Source organism: Lytechinus pictus, chromosome 2 (genome assembly GCF_037042905.1).
Source record: "Lytechinus pictus isolate F3 Inbred chromosome 2, Lp3.0, whole genome shotgun sequence".
Taxonomy (NCBI): domain Eukaryota; kingdom Metazoa; phylum Echinodermata; class Echinoidea; order Temnopleuroida; family Toxopneustidae; genus Lytechinus; species Lytechinus pictus.
The window spans coordinates 39,678,274-39,696,038 of NC_087246.1; the positions used below are offsets into that span (position 1 = coordinate 39,678,274).

The 17,765-nt window shown below is 35.3% G+C and overlaps 1 protein-coding gene across 1 annotated transcript in view; it reads right to left on the reverse strand.

The window, feature by feature from the left end:
• Window positions 1-11,799: 11,799 nt before the first annotated feature.
• LOC129254238 (paraplegin-like) overlaps window positions 11,800-17,765 on the reverse strand; it is a 32,849-nt gene continuing 26,883 nt past the window's right edge. Inside the window, exons 13-16 of the mRNA XM_054892691.2 lie at window positions 17,255-17,327; window positions 15,210-15,370; window positions 14,387-14,464; window positions 11,800-14,053 (exon numbers count right to left, since the gene is read on the reverse strand). Of these exons, the coding sequence (XP_054748666.2) occupies window positions 13,844-14,053; window positions 14,387-14,464; window positions 15,210-15,370; window positions 17,255-17,327 (522 nt within the window). The 3' untranslated portion in view covers window positions 11,800-13,843. The remainder of the gene's footprint in view (window positions 14,054-14,386; window positions 14,465-15,209; window positions 15,371-17,254; window positions 17,328-17,765) is intronic.

The following is a 17,765-nucleotide window of genomic DNA, read 5'->3' on the forward strand; positions in this document are numbered from 1 at the left end:
TAATTTCAATAGGCACTTGTTTTGCAGCTCGCTTTGCTCGCTGGCGACTTGTTACAAATTTTCCCACATTGCTTTGTTTTGCCCCCCTCAAAATATTTGGTTCATTACGCAACTGGGTTGAATAAATGTGTTGTGTAATAGCTATATTCTGTATATATACCCGCGATTTGATTAAAAATAGCGGCAATCTGCGAGGTTTAAATGGCTTTGATATCAAGACCCCAACCGCATTGCACTGCCGTATAGTATGGAAGGGTTGGGCCATGGCCCCAAAAGTTCTACAACCAAGAGCAAAAAAAAAAAAAAATAAGGAGGAAAGGAAAGCAAAGGAAAAGTGAAGGATATGATTTTATTTACTGAATATAATGTCAAAAAATATCTCAAAGTTAGATTCTCATGAAAAGGTGATTTTTTCTCGCTCGCTCGGGACTTATATCAAGCAGCTTTTTAGCACATGCGCCATACTGTGCCCCTCATTTTTTTGTACTCTTCACGCTACTGCCGCAAAGAATCCTGTAGTGGGGTACAGACCACAAAAAAGGGAATGGAAAGAGAGAAGAATGAAATATATTATTCTCTGGATATCATGTCAAAATCTATCACAAAAATTGGATTATTGTATTAAAAATGTCAAAATTTTTGCTCGCTCGCTTTGCTCGCTCCATCTTTTTTTAAAAGACAATTTCTGCCCGATACGCAATATCTGGCCCTCTCAAAATCGTCGCCTCATTACACCATTACGCTTGTTCATACCATGATATGACCGGGAAATTTTTTGCTCTTGTCCCCCCCCCCCCCTGGCCACCGACCCCTGTTACGCCGCTGGCCGATGTGCAAATGAAAGGACTGATGACGTCACCCACCCACTATTTCTGTTTTATTTTTCGTTCTTTCTGTTATTTCTTTATGTTATTATTTCAGTCATGGCAACCTACCAAAATAATTTCGGGCATTTCCATCAACCTGCGACTACCACTCATCTTTGCCCCCACCACAACAAGAGAATTAACAAACTCCATGTCAAATCCAAAGTCAGATGTGCATCAGCGTGTCTTCATGATACTCAATGTTCCTCTTTCAGTGTTAGCGCCATGTCAGATGAGGCGGGAAACATTGTATGCGAACTGTATCCGGTCTTACTTGTAGATGGAGGATTGTCTTTGGCTGATTTTAAAGGTAGGGGAAAGTGTCAATATCTGGAATTTACTGGAGCAGACGATCGCGGCGAGAATGGAGGATTCAGAGGAAATAATAGATGTGAGATGAACGTTATTACTACGACAGCTAAGTCATCTAGCGTCACGTCTTCTGACGAAGACCGTCACAGTTAGACGCATTTCTTATTGATAATCATGTTCATAATGAAGTGCAAGTTCAAGATTTTTCTCTATATATTATTTACCAGGCATATGTCACATGACTTGTATTCCATCTCTTTGACACTTTATAGGCCGGACGTTGGGAGACCATGTGTAATTAAAGTAGGCCATATTGATGTGATAAGTTATATTAATTAAATTAATTAAATAAATTTAACTAGTATGTTCACTTAAACGCCGCTATATAGCCATTGACATTGATACTCTAGGTCTATATGAGTTTAACAACTGCGATTATCTAAGGATCGATATTTTTGTGCAGGTAATATAAGTTAAGAATGTGAGTTCTTACAGATCACATGGCAGTGCGATATGGGTCATGTGGGTGGTGATAATTATGGCCAGTATAATGTTTATAAAAAATTAATTCATGACTTAAGAATAAGTTTCTCCCCGAAATAACCCTTTGTCATAAACATGTATTCCTTCAAGTAGAAAGACAATCTCCAATGCACGCTAAAATCCATGCAGAAACCTTAGCTTTTAAAGGGGTACTCGATCCAGGCTAAAAATTACTCAATCAAATTACATAGAGTAAAATTCCTCGAGCGAAATGCTGAAATTTCATCTAAATCCGACAACAAAATAACGAAGTTATTGCATTTTAAATTTGAGGCATGTCTTCATGAATATTTATTAGGTGGTCTCATGATGTCACATACCCATTTTCCTTTTTCTTATGTTATTACACGAAATCATAATTGTTTCATTTTTTTCATAAATGTGTAAATGATGTGTGTCTCCATTATTATGAAATCAGTTGCAGCAAAGTATAATTAATGCACTTCAGTTGTCAATCCCATTGTTTTAGTTCTTGGTAGAAAATGTTTGAATAAACCTAATTTCATATAATAAAATACAAAAGAAAAAGTGGGGATTATGACATAATCAGTCCACCTAATGAATATTCATGAGACATGCCTAGAACTGTTTTACCGGAATAATGCAAATCTTGAAAATTCAACAACTTCGCTATTTGTTATCCGATTTTGATCAAATTTTCAGCATTTTGCTTTGTGAATTTTACTCTATTTAATGAGATATATTAATATCTTCAGCCTGGAGCATCCCTTTAAGAGCTGACTCAATGTTTAGGAATTTGGATCATGGGTGATAAAAATAAAGAACTGTATCATCGGTGTATAATTGAACCTGACATAATTTCACACCGTGACAGTCTATTAAATCATTAGTGACCCAAGCAGTGAGTCTTTTGTAATGTTAGATTATGCAGAAGGCTCAGAGTTGACAGCCGGATATCAGCGATCCATTGCGGTGATGAACTTTGTTCTGGCGTCACCGCTAAACCAACGCTTGCCAACGCTTGCCAACGCTCGCTACCGTCAAACCAACGCTAAAACAACGCCGGCTTCAGCGGTGCACCGCTAAGGCAACTCCCGTGTTTTCGATTTTTTTTTCCCATTTTGTGCGCGGTGAGCTAGGAGCGTTGTCGAAATGCAATAAAAGTCTTTTTGGAGAAAATAACATTTGCATACAGGCACGGGCGTAAATTCCGGGGGGGGGGATAACCCCCTTTCGGAGAGAGGGGATGGCATGCAGAAACGATGTTTTTCTTAATCATCAAATGATTAATACTATACTGTTAATGAATCCAGTCAAAGTGCTAAAATTGACCCAATTTTGCATTCTAAAAATTCAAATTTCTCGCGCGCGCTCGCTCCACTCCCGCGCTCAATCTGATTTTACAAGAAGTTGACAATGACAAATCTCTACGTTTAGCTTATTGCGAAGATTATTATACGCTGCATCATGAGAGTATGGTTATAATAAGTCCATTTGTGAATTGTATGATACCAATGATTTTTAAATATGGTTACAACTTTGATTATACATCAATCAAAATACTTTTTTAATACACTGGCGTGAATGTAGGGAAGGGGGGGGGGTGTAAGGCCCTCTCTCCTGAAATCTTTATGGAAGCGAGAGATAATAAGGCATAGGCCTACTCTATATTTCAAGTTAAGTTTATACTAATGACACTGACCAACACAATGCCGTCAATGAAACACATGCAGAGGTAAGTTGGGAAAGAAATATTTCCCACATAATTTATAATTACATCTGTTTATAGGAGACTTTAAGTCACAGTAATTAACCTAACGAAGTTGCTAAAAATGTTGAATGTTTCATCATCTCCCAATAAAGTCTTAAATATCATTAAAAATATTTCCTCTCTGCAGTTTTCGTCATTTTGATTTGCTTCATGACCTGTAATCATTTCATAAAGCACCCTTATTGCCGATAATCATGATCCCATTTTTTCTTCATTCTTTCTCATCTCACCTTTAACCACTGAGCAAAAGCTGCTTAATCCTTATATACTCTTTGTATCTCTTTTTCTTCTATAGATTACTCTTATCATCCTCATTAATATATGCATATCATTTCAAACGAATGGAGCAACTATTTTCAGAGCGTTCCTAACTACGCCCACTTTCCGCATTTTCCCAATGAAAGACGATCGACGAAACCCCTTGAAAGACGATTATGGTCGTCATTCTCAGCTGTTTTGCAACTATTAAAAATTTGTTTACACGCATCGCTTGCTCGGATCTTGATATTATCTGTAATAAATTACTTTATATCCAAACAAATCCATTACAATATAGCCATCGAAAAAATCGTGATAGGCCTGTAACTGAAAAATTGTAGTATTTTGTACACATTTACAGATACATTGTGATGTGAAAATTGCACACCGCTTGACGTTTTTGGACACCATTCTGTCTTCCAACTACTGAGAATTCGCTCGACAAAATCTTTATAGGCCATATTATGTGAAAGATGGCAGTAATTTGTACACGGTTGTATACTTTCTTCACAGCCCTTGGTGTGGCCAGTGGTCCCCTAAAAGTTTGAATTTTCAAGTCTCTGGGTCAGATACATAAAAAGTAGCAATTCAACAATGCTTCAAGCACAAGCAGTTGCTAGCCAAGCAAAAGATCTTGCCTGAGCAATTGCTTTATTTCCTATGCACAACCCTTTGCTTGTGCTTAAACCCTTTTCTTGCCTTCAGAAAGCAATTGCTAGAGGATTGAACAATACAGTATAGCAACGTCAAGTCGTGTTCGCACCAGCGCGCTGGTGCGAACACGACTCACAGAATTAAAGGCGTGACTAAAGTGGCAATTCAGAATACCGCGTCTATATATCGTGGAACATCTTTTCCTTAGACGCGTGTTAAACTATTTATTTAACTCGATCATCTATAATTATCTAATTATCTAACTCCGTTTGCACTTACTATGAAGAAAAGATGAACGTAGGCTATACATCTTGGGGTTCTCTCTCAGGTGCATAAACATGATTACAAACGCTAACGCCCTGATCAAGCAAACGCTCAAGCTGCACTGACGCGCGGAGGCTGAAAAAAAAACACACACCAAAGGAAATGCTTAGGCTGCGTTTATGCGACCTCAAGCCAGAATCATGATTTGAATCATGATTTGAATCATGATTCAAAACACAAACATGAATCACAATATCACAGAATCAGCGTTTAGACGACCTTCATTCCAATGCTGTTTCTCCTCAGATTCGGGCCAATCCAGTGCGCATCACTAGTGCGCAGTTTGACAGAGGAAGTTTATCGCACGTGTTTCGGCTCTCGAAAAATCTTTTGCTTCCAGAATTCAGTCTATACCTCATTTTGTTTACTTCTATCATATAGGGTCCATATGCTTCTATAGTTTATCCAAAATGGTGTTCGGAAGTGAATTTCAGCGTAGATCCAATTTAATATTGATCCCATATATTGATACTATATACTCAACAACAACTGAGATCATTCCAGTTAATTCATTTAGTTTTATACTAGAACTTGAAGATCGACGTGACCAAAAAATGAAAAGTAGTGGACGATGCGACCAACACAGAACTTTAACATGACAATGCATGCGTAGTACATAATCATGTACATACAATGAGCATATAGAGCGCCTTGAGCTTGGCCAGAGTCGAACCGAAAGTAGCCCGACACAACAGTGAGGTCATAGAATCATGATTGTAATCACGATATCGTTTATTCGAACATTTTCGTACGTGATTCTGCAGAAACGTCTTTCCAAACGCCCCCTTTTTCGTATTTCATGTTTGTGATTCTAATCATGATTATATTCAATTTCGACTAAACGCAATCGTGATTCTGCAGAATCATGATTTGAATCATGATTCAGATCATGATTCTATAGGGTAAAAAAGTGGCGGATAAACGCACCCATAGAAGCACAAGCAAAATGTCCGCTTTATGCATACGCCCGGTGTATACGCTTTTAGCAATAGCTTAACGGTCAAGCAAATTCTAGCAGACAGTTAGCAAATGCTTAAGCTACTAGGGGTGCGTTTATCCGCCACTTTTTTACCCTAGAATCATGATCTGAATCATGATTCAAATCATGATTCTGCAGAATCACGATTGCGTTTAGTCGAAATTGAATATAATCATGATTAGAATCACAAACATGAAACACGAAAAAAGGGGCGTTTGGAAATATAAGACGTTTCTGCAGAATCACGTACGAAAATGTTCGAATAAACGATATCGTGATTACAATCATGATTCTATGACCTCACTGTTGTGTCGGGCTACTTTCGGTTTGACTATTGCCAAGCTCAAGGCGCTCTATATGCTCATTGTATGTACATGATTATGTACTACGCATGCATTTCTTGTCATGTTCAAGTTCTGCGTTGGTCATCGCATCGTCCACTACTTTTCATTTTTTGGTCACGTCTTCAACTTCAAGTTCTAGTAAATGAATTAACTGGACAGACAATGATCTCAGTTGTTGTTGAGTATACAGTATCAATATTAAATTGGATCTACGCTGAAATTCACTTCCGAACACCATTTTGGATAAACTAACAAGATGAATAGAAGCATATGTACCCTATATGATAGAAGTAAACAAAGTGAGGTATAAACTGAATTCTGGAAGCAAAATATTTTTTGAGAGCCGAAACACGTGCGAAAAACTTCCTCTGTCAAACTGCGCACTATAGTGATGCGCACTGGATTGGCCCGAATTTGAGGAGAAACAGCATTGGAATGAAGGTCGTCTAAACGCTGATTCTGTGATATTGTGATTCATGTTTGTGTTTTGAATCATGATTCAAATCATGATTCTGGCTTGAGGTCGCATAAACGCAGCCTAGCAAAAGCATTTGCTCGCTCATCTTTATGCATACGGAATCCAGCAAAATTTAAGCATATGCATCTGACCATTTCAATCATTACTGTCGTCCCTCACTGCTCGGACTGGTCTAGTTAAGTTCTAGACGATTTTAAACGAATCTATTTGCACCACGATATATACGTTCTATTCCGTGCGAACGCCCAGCCGAGTGTGCGCGCAAAACCGAGAACCTGTATATTTCCTCGGAGTACCGGGGCCTGTTGGCATGACGAGATGAGCGATACGTAGGAACGTCCTAGGACCATTCTTCCGAGATAGGAAGATTGGCGACAAATCAGCGCTTTCCGTTTCACGAAGGCAATTTTGTCTTTCAAGTCCACGACATCGTTTGATATCGATAGTATCTTCATCGTCACCTGAACTTTTTATTTCGGAATGACGACTTTTCATAAAATCATATATTTCAATAAAAGGGGATCAAATAATGTTTTATTTATTACTGATTGTAGAATTGATGTATGGAGTGTACTTTATGAGGTAAAAAGAGAAAAAAACTTTCAAGATTCACAAACATAACTGGATAAAATCGAAATTTTCATTATTTCCCTTATGTAGAACACGGTGTCCTTTCAGAGACACCTTTCATTGATATTTCAACGAAAGAGACCCTTGTCCGACATAAAAATTGATTTAACTAAGTAATTTCGACATTTTGTTAGTTCTATATACTGATTTTTTTTTTTATAGAATACATATATGTAATGATGATTTTGCAAATTATGCGTTAATATGTTATATGTTGAGGTAAAAATAGGGTTTGAATGGAGTAAACAAAATCAACAGTGTCTGATCGTATGAGACTAAAAAGGAAAATATGAGAGGCTGCCTGTGAAAAATCTAATTTATTTATTTTATTTGTCAGATATAACGCAAGAAATACAAATGTGAGTGTTTAGAGTATAAACATGCCTCAGTTGCATGATGAGTAACCGAATAAAAGGAAAATATGAAAATTGCTGCAAGCATGTCCAAGTGGATAAAGTAGTGCTTTGCAATAAAAATTAAAACATATAAAAAGGTGTGCAATTCGCCATGGAAAAAATACTATTTACAGAAATAATGCTAAATATATTACAATGATCATAAACGTTGGTCATCTTTAAAGTTGATCACTTAATTTATGGAAGCTTATATAAGAATATAAGGTTTAAGAATATAAAAAAATGTATATGTTCAATATTTCAAAGTTGAGGAGTAGAGACTACATTATTGCTTTAACATTACATAGGGGCCGAAAGGGGCCTACCCTACGATTTAAAATGCGCCTCTCCGTATGGACTTTCCATTATTTTTTCTTTAATGAACTAGCTTATCTTCATTTGTAATTATTGTGATGGATTCGTAAGCTATAGGCCTAATCTGTATCTTAAATTATAGCTATTTTGTTACTGCAGATTTCAGTTTTGTTTTGTTTCACTGTTTCACCTCTCAAGTTAGCCCAAATCCGACAATTAATTTTCATTGATTAAAATTAATCTCAGCAAAAAAAATAATTATAATGAAAATGAAATGAAAATAAATGAATGATTTACCATGTCTAACATTTTAGTTTTGTATCGTGTTTTTGTTTTGGCTGAACGTTATAAACACGTTTTTTACCTTACATAATTTCTTTTAAAGAAATTTGTTTTCATGTTGTTTAATTATCTATAATGTATAGGCCTAATGAGAAAGCATGAGGGGTCAGAGAGATAGTGCCGCCCATTTCGATATTTCAAAAAAAAATTAATGGAAATGGTGTGGGGATAGGACGGAGAATAAAATAAAACACATAAAAAAATATTTGGGCCTACATTAGGCCTACCCCCGGATATAATGCCCGGAGAAGTTAAAATGACATCTGTTTTTGGTCGTCTTGCCGTGCAAAAAGACGACCTGAAATTGATGACAACTAGCCCCCATACAAAAAATAACTTGGCGCCATCCCAGATAAAATGCATCAGTGTGCAACCCCAAAATTTGTTTAAAGTTGATATGTCAGTGTGGCTTGCCGTAAACGCATTTTCTCTCAATGCCGACGGTGGCGGGCGGTGTGCAAAGAAGATCATGCCTATACGTAGGACATGTCTGGAGGTGTCTTTCCAAGGACCATTCTTCGTATCGCCCAAATCGGCTTTGTGAAACAGTTGAGCGATATCTCGTTCTTACGTAGAATGGTTCTACGAAAGACCCTCTCATGCAACAGGCCCCAGGTTCTCGGTTTTGCGCGCACACTCGGCTGGGCGTACGCACGGAATAGAACGTATATATCGTGGTGCAAATAAATTCGTTTAAAATCGTCTAGAACTAGACTATGCTCGGACCGGATTTACGCCAGTTCCTGGATCCAAGCCGGTGTTAAGCTATATCCTGAATTTTGTTGTTGATATATTTTTTGTTTTGCTTTTGAGTTGTCTGTTATCTTGTTGATAAAGCGCATGATATTTATTTCACTATTCACTTTCACATTTGTATTTTTCATTAAAGGTCAAGTCTATCCCAGGAAAAGGTTGACTTTAATCAATGAGAGAAAAATCAAACAAACGCTTAAAATTTCAAATTTTGATGCAATATAAGAAAGTTACGAGATTTTTAAGTTTTGCTTATTTTTTACATAACATGCACAATTCAATGATATGCTAATGAGAGTCAATGATGTTACTATTTCTTTTGTTTGAGTAAGAATGTAAGATAATATTTCACTTTTTACAATAGGGGCCCTCTTGATTGAATCACAAAATGTAAAAAAAAAAAGGTATTTCCACGTGTTTCAGGGAGGAATAAAACTTTGTTTCACAACAATGAGGGGTAAATTGAAGTATTTCATATAAAACAAAAAAAGAAACAGTATCTGGTTGATGTTATCAGCCCTTTCATTTGCATACTGACCAGGATGAGCAATTAAATAACTGTTTAATATGCGAAATCAAGTGAAACTTAACTTTCGTATTTTACATCCAATTTCATTGAATTTCTAGTGTTATGCTTGTTTGATTTTTTCTATTTTATGTCAATCAGCTTTTTTAGGGTGGACTTTTCATTACTATTTATCACCCCCACACACATACAATACAAAGTACCAGCACCTATCCCCTCCCTTCCTCCCCTCAGCCCCTCTCTTTCTTGCTCCCTCCCTCTCTCTTTCTTACTCCCTCTAATGCTCCCTCCCTCTCTCTTCCCCCTCTTTCTTGCTCCCTCCCTCCCTCTCTCTTTCTTGATCCCCGAATCCCCCCACTCTCTCTCCTCAGCCAAACTGGTCCCAAATTACACCCACTGATTTGTACTATTATGTGGTTTCTTGTTCATAATTATGTGACTGACTTTGTTTGAATCTAAAAACCATATAAGTTTATCATAATAATATATATTTTTTTAAGGTCAAGTCCACCTCAGAAAAATGTTTATTTGAATAAATAGAGAAAAATCAAACAAGCACAACACAGAAAATTTCATCAAAATCAAATGTAAAATAAGAAAGTTATGACACTTCAAAGTTTCGGTTATTTTTCACAAAAACAGTTCTATGCACAACTCACTGATATGCAAATGATAGTCGATGATGTCCTTCATTCACTATATCTTTTGTTTTTTTATTGTTTGAATTTATATACAATATTTCATATTTGGCAATAATGACCAACTTGGCTTAACCACACTATGTTAAGACAATTGTAATCCACATGTTCAGGGAGGAATAAATATTTTCTTCACATGACAATGAGGAAGAAATTGCAGTATTTCATACAATGAAATACAAAAGAAATAGTGAGTGGGTGATGTCATCAGTCCCCGTATTTGCATACAGACCAGGATGTGTAAACTGTTTTGTGAAATTAAGCGAATTTTTAAAATGTCACAATTTTCTTATTTTACATCTAATTTTGATAAAAATTTTCAGTGTTATGCTTGGATTTTTATCCTTTTATTCAAGGCAAATTTTTGTTGGGGTGCACTTGTCCTTTAATGATAAGATAACACAATTCATCAATGGTTTCGTCATACCATTTAGTACAAGAAAATTTGTAGTAGCATTGGAATTATGTCTGTTTTATGAACTAGATCCATAACCTTTTTAAGTTATGATGCCAATTTCACAAATACCCCCAAAGTTCATTGACCTTAAATGACCTTTGATCTTCGTCATGTGACATGAAGTGCGCAAAGGATATTCAGGGATACATGGTTGCTCGCATGTCTAAGTTTCTTGAACTAAATAAACTTTTAAAAATATGATAACAATTCCACAAATACCCTTAAAATTACCAAAGTTTTTTTTACCCTAAATGACCTTGGTCATGTGACATGAAACTTGCACAGGATATTCAGGGATACTTAATTGCTCTTATATCTAAGTTTCATGAACGAAATCCATAAAATATTTTTAATGACAATTCAACAAATATTCCCAATATGGCCAAAGTTTGTTGACCCTAAGTGACCTTTGACCCTGGTCATGTGACCTGAAACTCACACAGGATCTTCAGTGATTTACCATTACCCTAATTTTTAAGTTTCATGAACTAGGTCCATATACTTTCTAAGTAAAGATGACCTTTCAAAAACTTAATCTTGATTAAATTTTCAATGACGCCGATGTCGGAAAAGTGGCGCCTATCGTCTCGCTCTGTTATGCAGGTGAGACAAAAAGCCACTGTTTAAGAATCATATTTATTTATCTTAGTCTGAACTTTGGTAATGTTGAAATGAAAGGAAAATATGTATACCTAACAAGAGTGTCGCTTAGGCGAGCACATAATACACCCGCCTGTAACATAGAAAATGGAGTTATTGGTCAAGCAAGAAAAGTGGAAGGTGGCGACTTTACCTTTGACCTTCTGACCTCAAAATCGATAGAATTCCCGGGATCCATGCTAATATCATACACACCAAATTACATGAGCCTAGATTAAGTTAAACTGAAATTATTGCGTTAACAAGGACTGCAGAAGGGTAAGATGAAAACATGTCACTGTAACCTTGACCTTTGATCTCAAAATCAATAGGCTTCCTGGGATCTATGCTAGTATCATACACATCAAATTATATGAGCCTAGGTTATGTTACTGAAGTTATCGTGTTTACAAGGAAAAGTTAACGGATGGACGGACAGACAGCGTGATACCATAATACATCCTGTAGGACGAGCGTATAAAAAGGAAGAAATAGTTATACATGCACAATAATAATGGAAAAAGAATGAATGACAGTCTGACAATTTACAGATATATAATATACATTCATATTTAATATATTTATATACAGACACATATATTGCAAATTGTAAACATAAGTTAAAGGAATTCAAATGAACAGCAAAGGTAATACTCAAATAGGAAAGTTCATATGATCTAACTTTTCACATATTCTATGTTCTGGGGAATTACCTACAAATTGTGATTAAGCATGCATCTTTTGAGAATTTATCACATTTTTATCTCTCTTGCTGACATATTCCTTTTTTTCTGACACTTACATTTCTTTTCTCCTTTTACTGTCTCTGTTAATTTTCGTTTATTTCTCCCCTTATTTCATATTTTATCTTTCTGTATTTAATTTTTCCTTTATTCCTCTTACCCCTTCCCCCTTTCCCTCTCTCCCTGATCTTCCCATTAGCTGCCACAAATTCCATGACTATTCCATTATGATCTCAACAAATCACCATTATCAATAAATTTATTAAGTTTCTCATACTATCAAATACAGAATGTCACTGATAAAGAATGATACTCCGCATCCATGTACCATATTTCATGAGCATTGCTCACAGAAATGAAAGTAAGGCTTAGCCTGCAATAATTTATTGCTATATTTATTGCAGTGGTAAGTTGGTACTAGAGTGAAGCAATTTCAAAGATTCCCTTTATCCTCCAAAGACTATATATTGTGCATGCTGTACTGTATGAGAATTGCTTAAAACTCCAGGAAGTGGTGCATGTTCAGTGCAAAATTTCTCTGTAATTCATTGCAATAATGTATGCTATCACAATGGCAACATTATTTTCCAATATTGAATAGTTCAAACATGTCTTGCATGCCTCCATCTTAATTCACATGCATGTGCTGATTTCTCTAACCATAAAAAAATGAAGAAATAGTTTGATCCACAGATTCTTCAAATCTTCCCATGTTTAATTTAAGTAATCTGGTGTAACCATGTAAATGCAATAAGCCAACACATAAAAGAATGTTTTCATCCAAAACCTATATGTATTGAATTTGATAAGAAATCACTGACAAATTATTAAAGGCAAGTCAATCTCTCTGACTCTTCCTGACCATTTCAAAAAGACCCTGTTTTCTCTTTAGACCCAGGTAAAGTGATAAATTACTTCACTCATTCATCCGGTTTTCTAACGTTACAGATTTGAAAGAAATTAAGATAACAGTAACACTTTTTTGCTTGTAATCAAAGTTTTAAAGGTCTAACTACATGAATGTAAAGAAAAAAAAAAGGTGACATGGGGAAGGGAAAGGGGAAAGCATCTAACTGGACCATTTCATGAAAGGTCCAGTTGTCATAACTAGCTAGTTGTCATCTGACAATTAATCAAAGGTAATAGTCAGGCATCCAAGCCTTCTGAGAAGCATGGATGCCTGACTATTACTTTGATTAATTGTCAGATGACAACTAGCTAGTTCTGACAACTTTCATGAAATGGTCCTCTGCTGCCCCTTCACCCCCCCCCCCATTCACTTCAGAACTCTAAAGAGGTTTAATGGGCGAGATGTAATAGCATTTATAATGGGTCAGGTTACAAAAAAGAAATACAATTGATATTCAAAATCAATCATTACCTTTTTAGAGTGGTTTACCATAAACATACAGTTCCACGTAATTGCAACATTGATCTTGTGTGTCTCTGGCCATGGTCTGATTGACGGTAGTCCTGATTCTTTTGTGACACTCATGTTCTTTTGTAAGGGATTGATCAACATTTATTGCTCTCTACCCAGGTGTAAGGAATGGGTACAAGATGAGATTTGAATCCCTGAAATCTCATAGCATCTTGGAAAAGCTAGGACATAACCATAATACTGTTTTGAACACATATAGTGCTGTACTGCATACTTACTGTATGTAGCAAATATTTTCAGCATACTATAAGCCTTGCTCAAGCAGGGTAATCCACACTTGCAGTTTTTATTGAACAATGACAAATTAAACAGGTTTCACAGTATAAAACAATTCTTCATATCTTGGTAAATGACAGAGCAACATAATGTCCTCTGAGCATCTTGAACCTATATCAGTTCCTTTAGTCACATCAATCACCTTTCCTCCTCTTGTTGATCATTAAGTCTCCTTTCTTGTTGTTTCTTTCTCTCTAAGTTTTCTGCATCCATTTCATCATCTCCATAGTTCATAATGTCAAAGTCATCGATAGAAAGCTGCTTCTTTTGTCCAAATGGTGGCGGTCCAATTAGAGCTTCCACATCCTTGTAGTTCAAAACTTCTTTTTCAAAGAGATTACTGGCCAACTAAAAAAAAATATATATAAAAAACAGTTCTTTCATTTTAATATTTTTTTTCTTCAGGAATACCTGTCAGAGTCAATGTTAACATAGGAATATCATCTAAACTGGACACTTTGGTACACACAAAAAAGGAAATTTGATGAAATTAAAAGTAACAATTCTAAATTTTATTTTGAAGAATTGCACCCATGCTCCAAAGCATCTTCTTTTTAATGTTAGGTATTGTTGAAAATCTTCCAGTGTTTTGGGTTTGTTGCTGTAATATATTTCTCTGGGTACCAAATCTTCTTCAAAATTGATAGAGCTGACGATAAAATGAAAAGATTAATGACTTACCAATTTCAGTGTATCTACATGCTGGTTAAGTAGAGTTTCTGTAGCTCTGTATGCTGTAGCAACCAACTTCCTTGCTTCCTGAGATGTGAAAAAAAAAAATTATTTTTTTGCAAGAGTTTCTGCATTTATTGTAAAGTCAAAATAAATTTACAATACATAAACATAATCGTAGTATGACATTAAAGTACATTGCAATGTGACAAATTCATAACAGTAAAATTTAGACATGAATACAATTTAAGGATAAGACAAAGTAGTGAAAAACAAATGCAGTAGCAAACTATATAAGCAAAATAAATGCTTGAGTAATAGCAGCCCCCCAAATATTGATCTCTAGTAAATAAAAAGCTCTCATAACTATGGGTTTGGCAATCAATATTTTCTGAATCAGTTGTCCTCAAAGGGTTAAGAAAAAATTCAAGAGGCAATAAAATTCCAAGTTAAGTTCATAAAAAATAACCACCATATTGATCAGATTAAGATGATCAGGGAACATGGACTACTGGTTAGTCTACCAATAAGATTGTATGTTTCATAACCTATGCCCATTGGCACTTTAACATAATTTGAAGTGAAAATTAATTCTTTTTAAAAACCCCTCTGACATTTTGGCTTTGGAAATCAAATCAGCAGAATCTACAGTCCCTAAATCAATCAAATATCAGATGGTCTCATATACAACATTCTGTAGACGATGAATGTATTTAAAGGTCTCTTGTCAAGCTCATTTTTTTTTAAATATCAGGAGAGCTTGCATCACTTTGGCTTTGGAAATAAATTGATCTTTTTACTCTTATTATCCCATGGTATTTATGGCATTTACCTCGTCTATAATATTCTGTAGCTGATGACTGTAAGGTCTCTTGCCCAGCTCACTGGAACTCCCCTCAGGAAAGGATAGGTGACCAACTTCATCATTCATTCCAAGAGATCTGATCTGAGAATAGGCCATCTTGGTGACTCTGTTCAGGTCATCCTGAGCTCCTAGACAAACCAAGCAAGAAATTCTTAAAGGACAAGCCCACTCCAACAAAAAGTTGATTTGATTAAAAAGAGCAAAATCTAACGAGCATAACACTGAAAATTTCATCAAAATCGGATGTAAAATAAGAAAGTTATATTTTAAAGTTCAGTTAAATTTAATAAAATAGTTATATGCACATTCAGGTCAGTATACAAATAAGGAGACTGATGACATCATCCACTCACTATATCTTTTGTATTTTATCATATGAAATATGATATTATCAAATTTTCTCCTCATTTTCAAGTGAAACAATGATTAATTCCTCCCTGAACATGTGGAATTAGAATTGTTTAATACTATATGGTTCAGTTACATTGGCCCTTGTTGTCAAATCTGTAAAAAATGAAATAATGTATAATTCAAACAATAAAAAACAAGAAATAGTGAGTGAGGGACATCATCGACTGTCTCATTTGCATGCCACTAAGTTGTGCACATCACTGTTTTGTGAAAAATAAGCGAAACTTTAAAATGTCATAACTTTCTTATTTTACATCCGATTTTGATGAATTTTCAGCGTTATGCTAGTTTGATTTTTCTCAATTTATTCAATGAATTTTTTTTCTGGGGTGGACTTGGCCTTGAATTGTTGGGGGAAGAAGCAATGAAGAATTATAAACAACAAAAGGAAATAGAAGGGATCAGGTGTCAACAAGATTAACAATAAGTATTTTAGTGAAGGAAGACATTAATCTATTTTCAGTGAGTATCACTGAGTAGGAAAAAATAAATTTGTCTTTGTCAAATAGAATTGGCAACAATTATAGCTTCCACTGGCAAGGTGTCAATCCACACTTTGCCACTCTCACCTAGGTGTTAAATGGGTATCTGGCGATTGAGTTCGGAAACTCTCGTTGGAATGCTCCCAAGGAAGTGTAGAAAGTACATATATTGTGTGCAGGCGAGCCAAGTTCATATTTTTGTAATGCTCTTAGACACCTGGTTTTGATATATTAACCCTAACCAGACCGGGCTTTTTTTGTGTTCTATGACCGGGGAGGGGGTTAAATCAACCCCCCTTGAGATCTTGTCCGCCGATCACACCAACGCCATGAAAATTGGCATGATAATAGTGTGGAATGTAATCTACAAGGCTGCATGGTTAATTTTTCCGAAATCATGAAATTTTATTTTATATGAATTATTCAAATTTATGCATAAATCATACTTTTTGCTCTAATTCACGATAAAAAGGTTATAGAATTATAATTTTTGGTGTGAATATTCTTTTTACCATTGCTAACAATTACAAATTACAAAAATCCTGGTTTGATAATGAATTTCTTATGTATTTCATTGTTTTATGAATTTCTCATGCATTAATTGTTTTTCGACCATTTTGTTTGTTTGTTTATTTTGCCAAATTTATAGCAGAACCTTTTTAAAGTATTATGCTAAAATTAATTAATTTTAGCTGATGAAAGTAAAAATAATCATATCTTTATGAATAAGGTGAGAAAGCTAAATTAAAATTGACTTTGTACACAAAATCACATCTTGGAGCAATTTCGGGTCTGACATGCACTTACGAAATGTTGCATAATTATCGAACCGCATATCCAGACATCGTAAATTTGGTCTCAAAAGTTGTGCAAGACTTCAAAATAAAAAGTCAGTGAGTGGCGTTGTAAAAACAATTCGCGCAGAGAAATGGTCGAGGAAAACGTCGGCTGGATTAAGGTTAAGCACTATGTAAAAGCAGAATAGCATTATTACGAATATATTTTATACTTCATTACTGGTAGTCAAAATCCTCAAGCCATGGTAGCCTCTCCTACAAAATAAAGAGATTTTTCTAATCTCTTTGTCTACCTCAAAAACATCGACAGAGTTTATGTTACCTGTAGTAACTTTGTTGAAGATAATAGCCTCCGCTACTCGACCTCCCAAAGCCATACACATCCTGTCAAACAACTGAAACAAAACAAACTATGTCAGATCCTGGTCCTTATATCAGATATTTTACATTCAAGAGTATGTGAAATTAATACTTATTACTTCATACTACTTATATTTAAATTGCACTAATCTCAAATGAAGGTTAACTATCATGACTTAAAAATTGCATGATATTGTCAAATGGAGTTTATATCTTAACAATTAAGATATAAACTCCATTTGACACAGGTAAATGAATATGGAATCCTCGAGCAAGGAATGTAAAATGATTTACAAAGCTGAAAGTGTCTCATCATTCAAGGAAAAAGTACATATTTTTCAAGGATCAGACTACAAAAATATTTACAGCCAAAACAATGTTCTTTTACATCATATATCACTCTAAAAGCTCTCAATGAAAATACTGTTTGTGCAAAAATATCATTATCAATCAAAGGGTAATGAACATAGTTA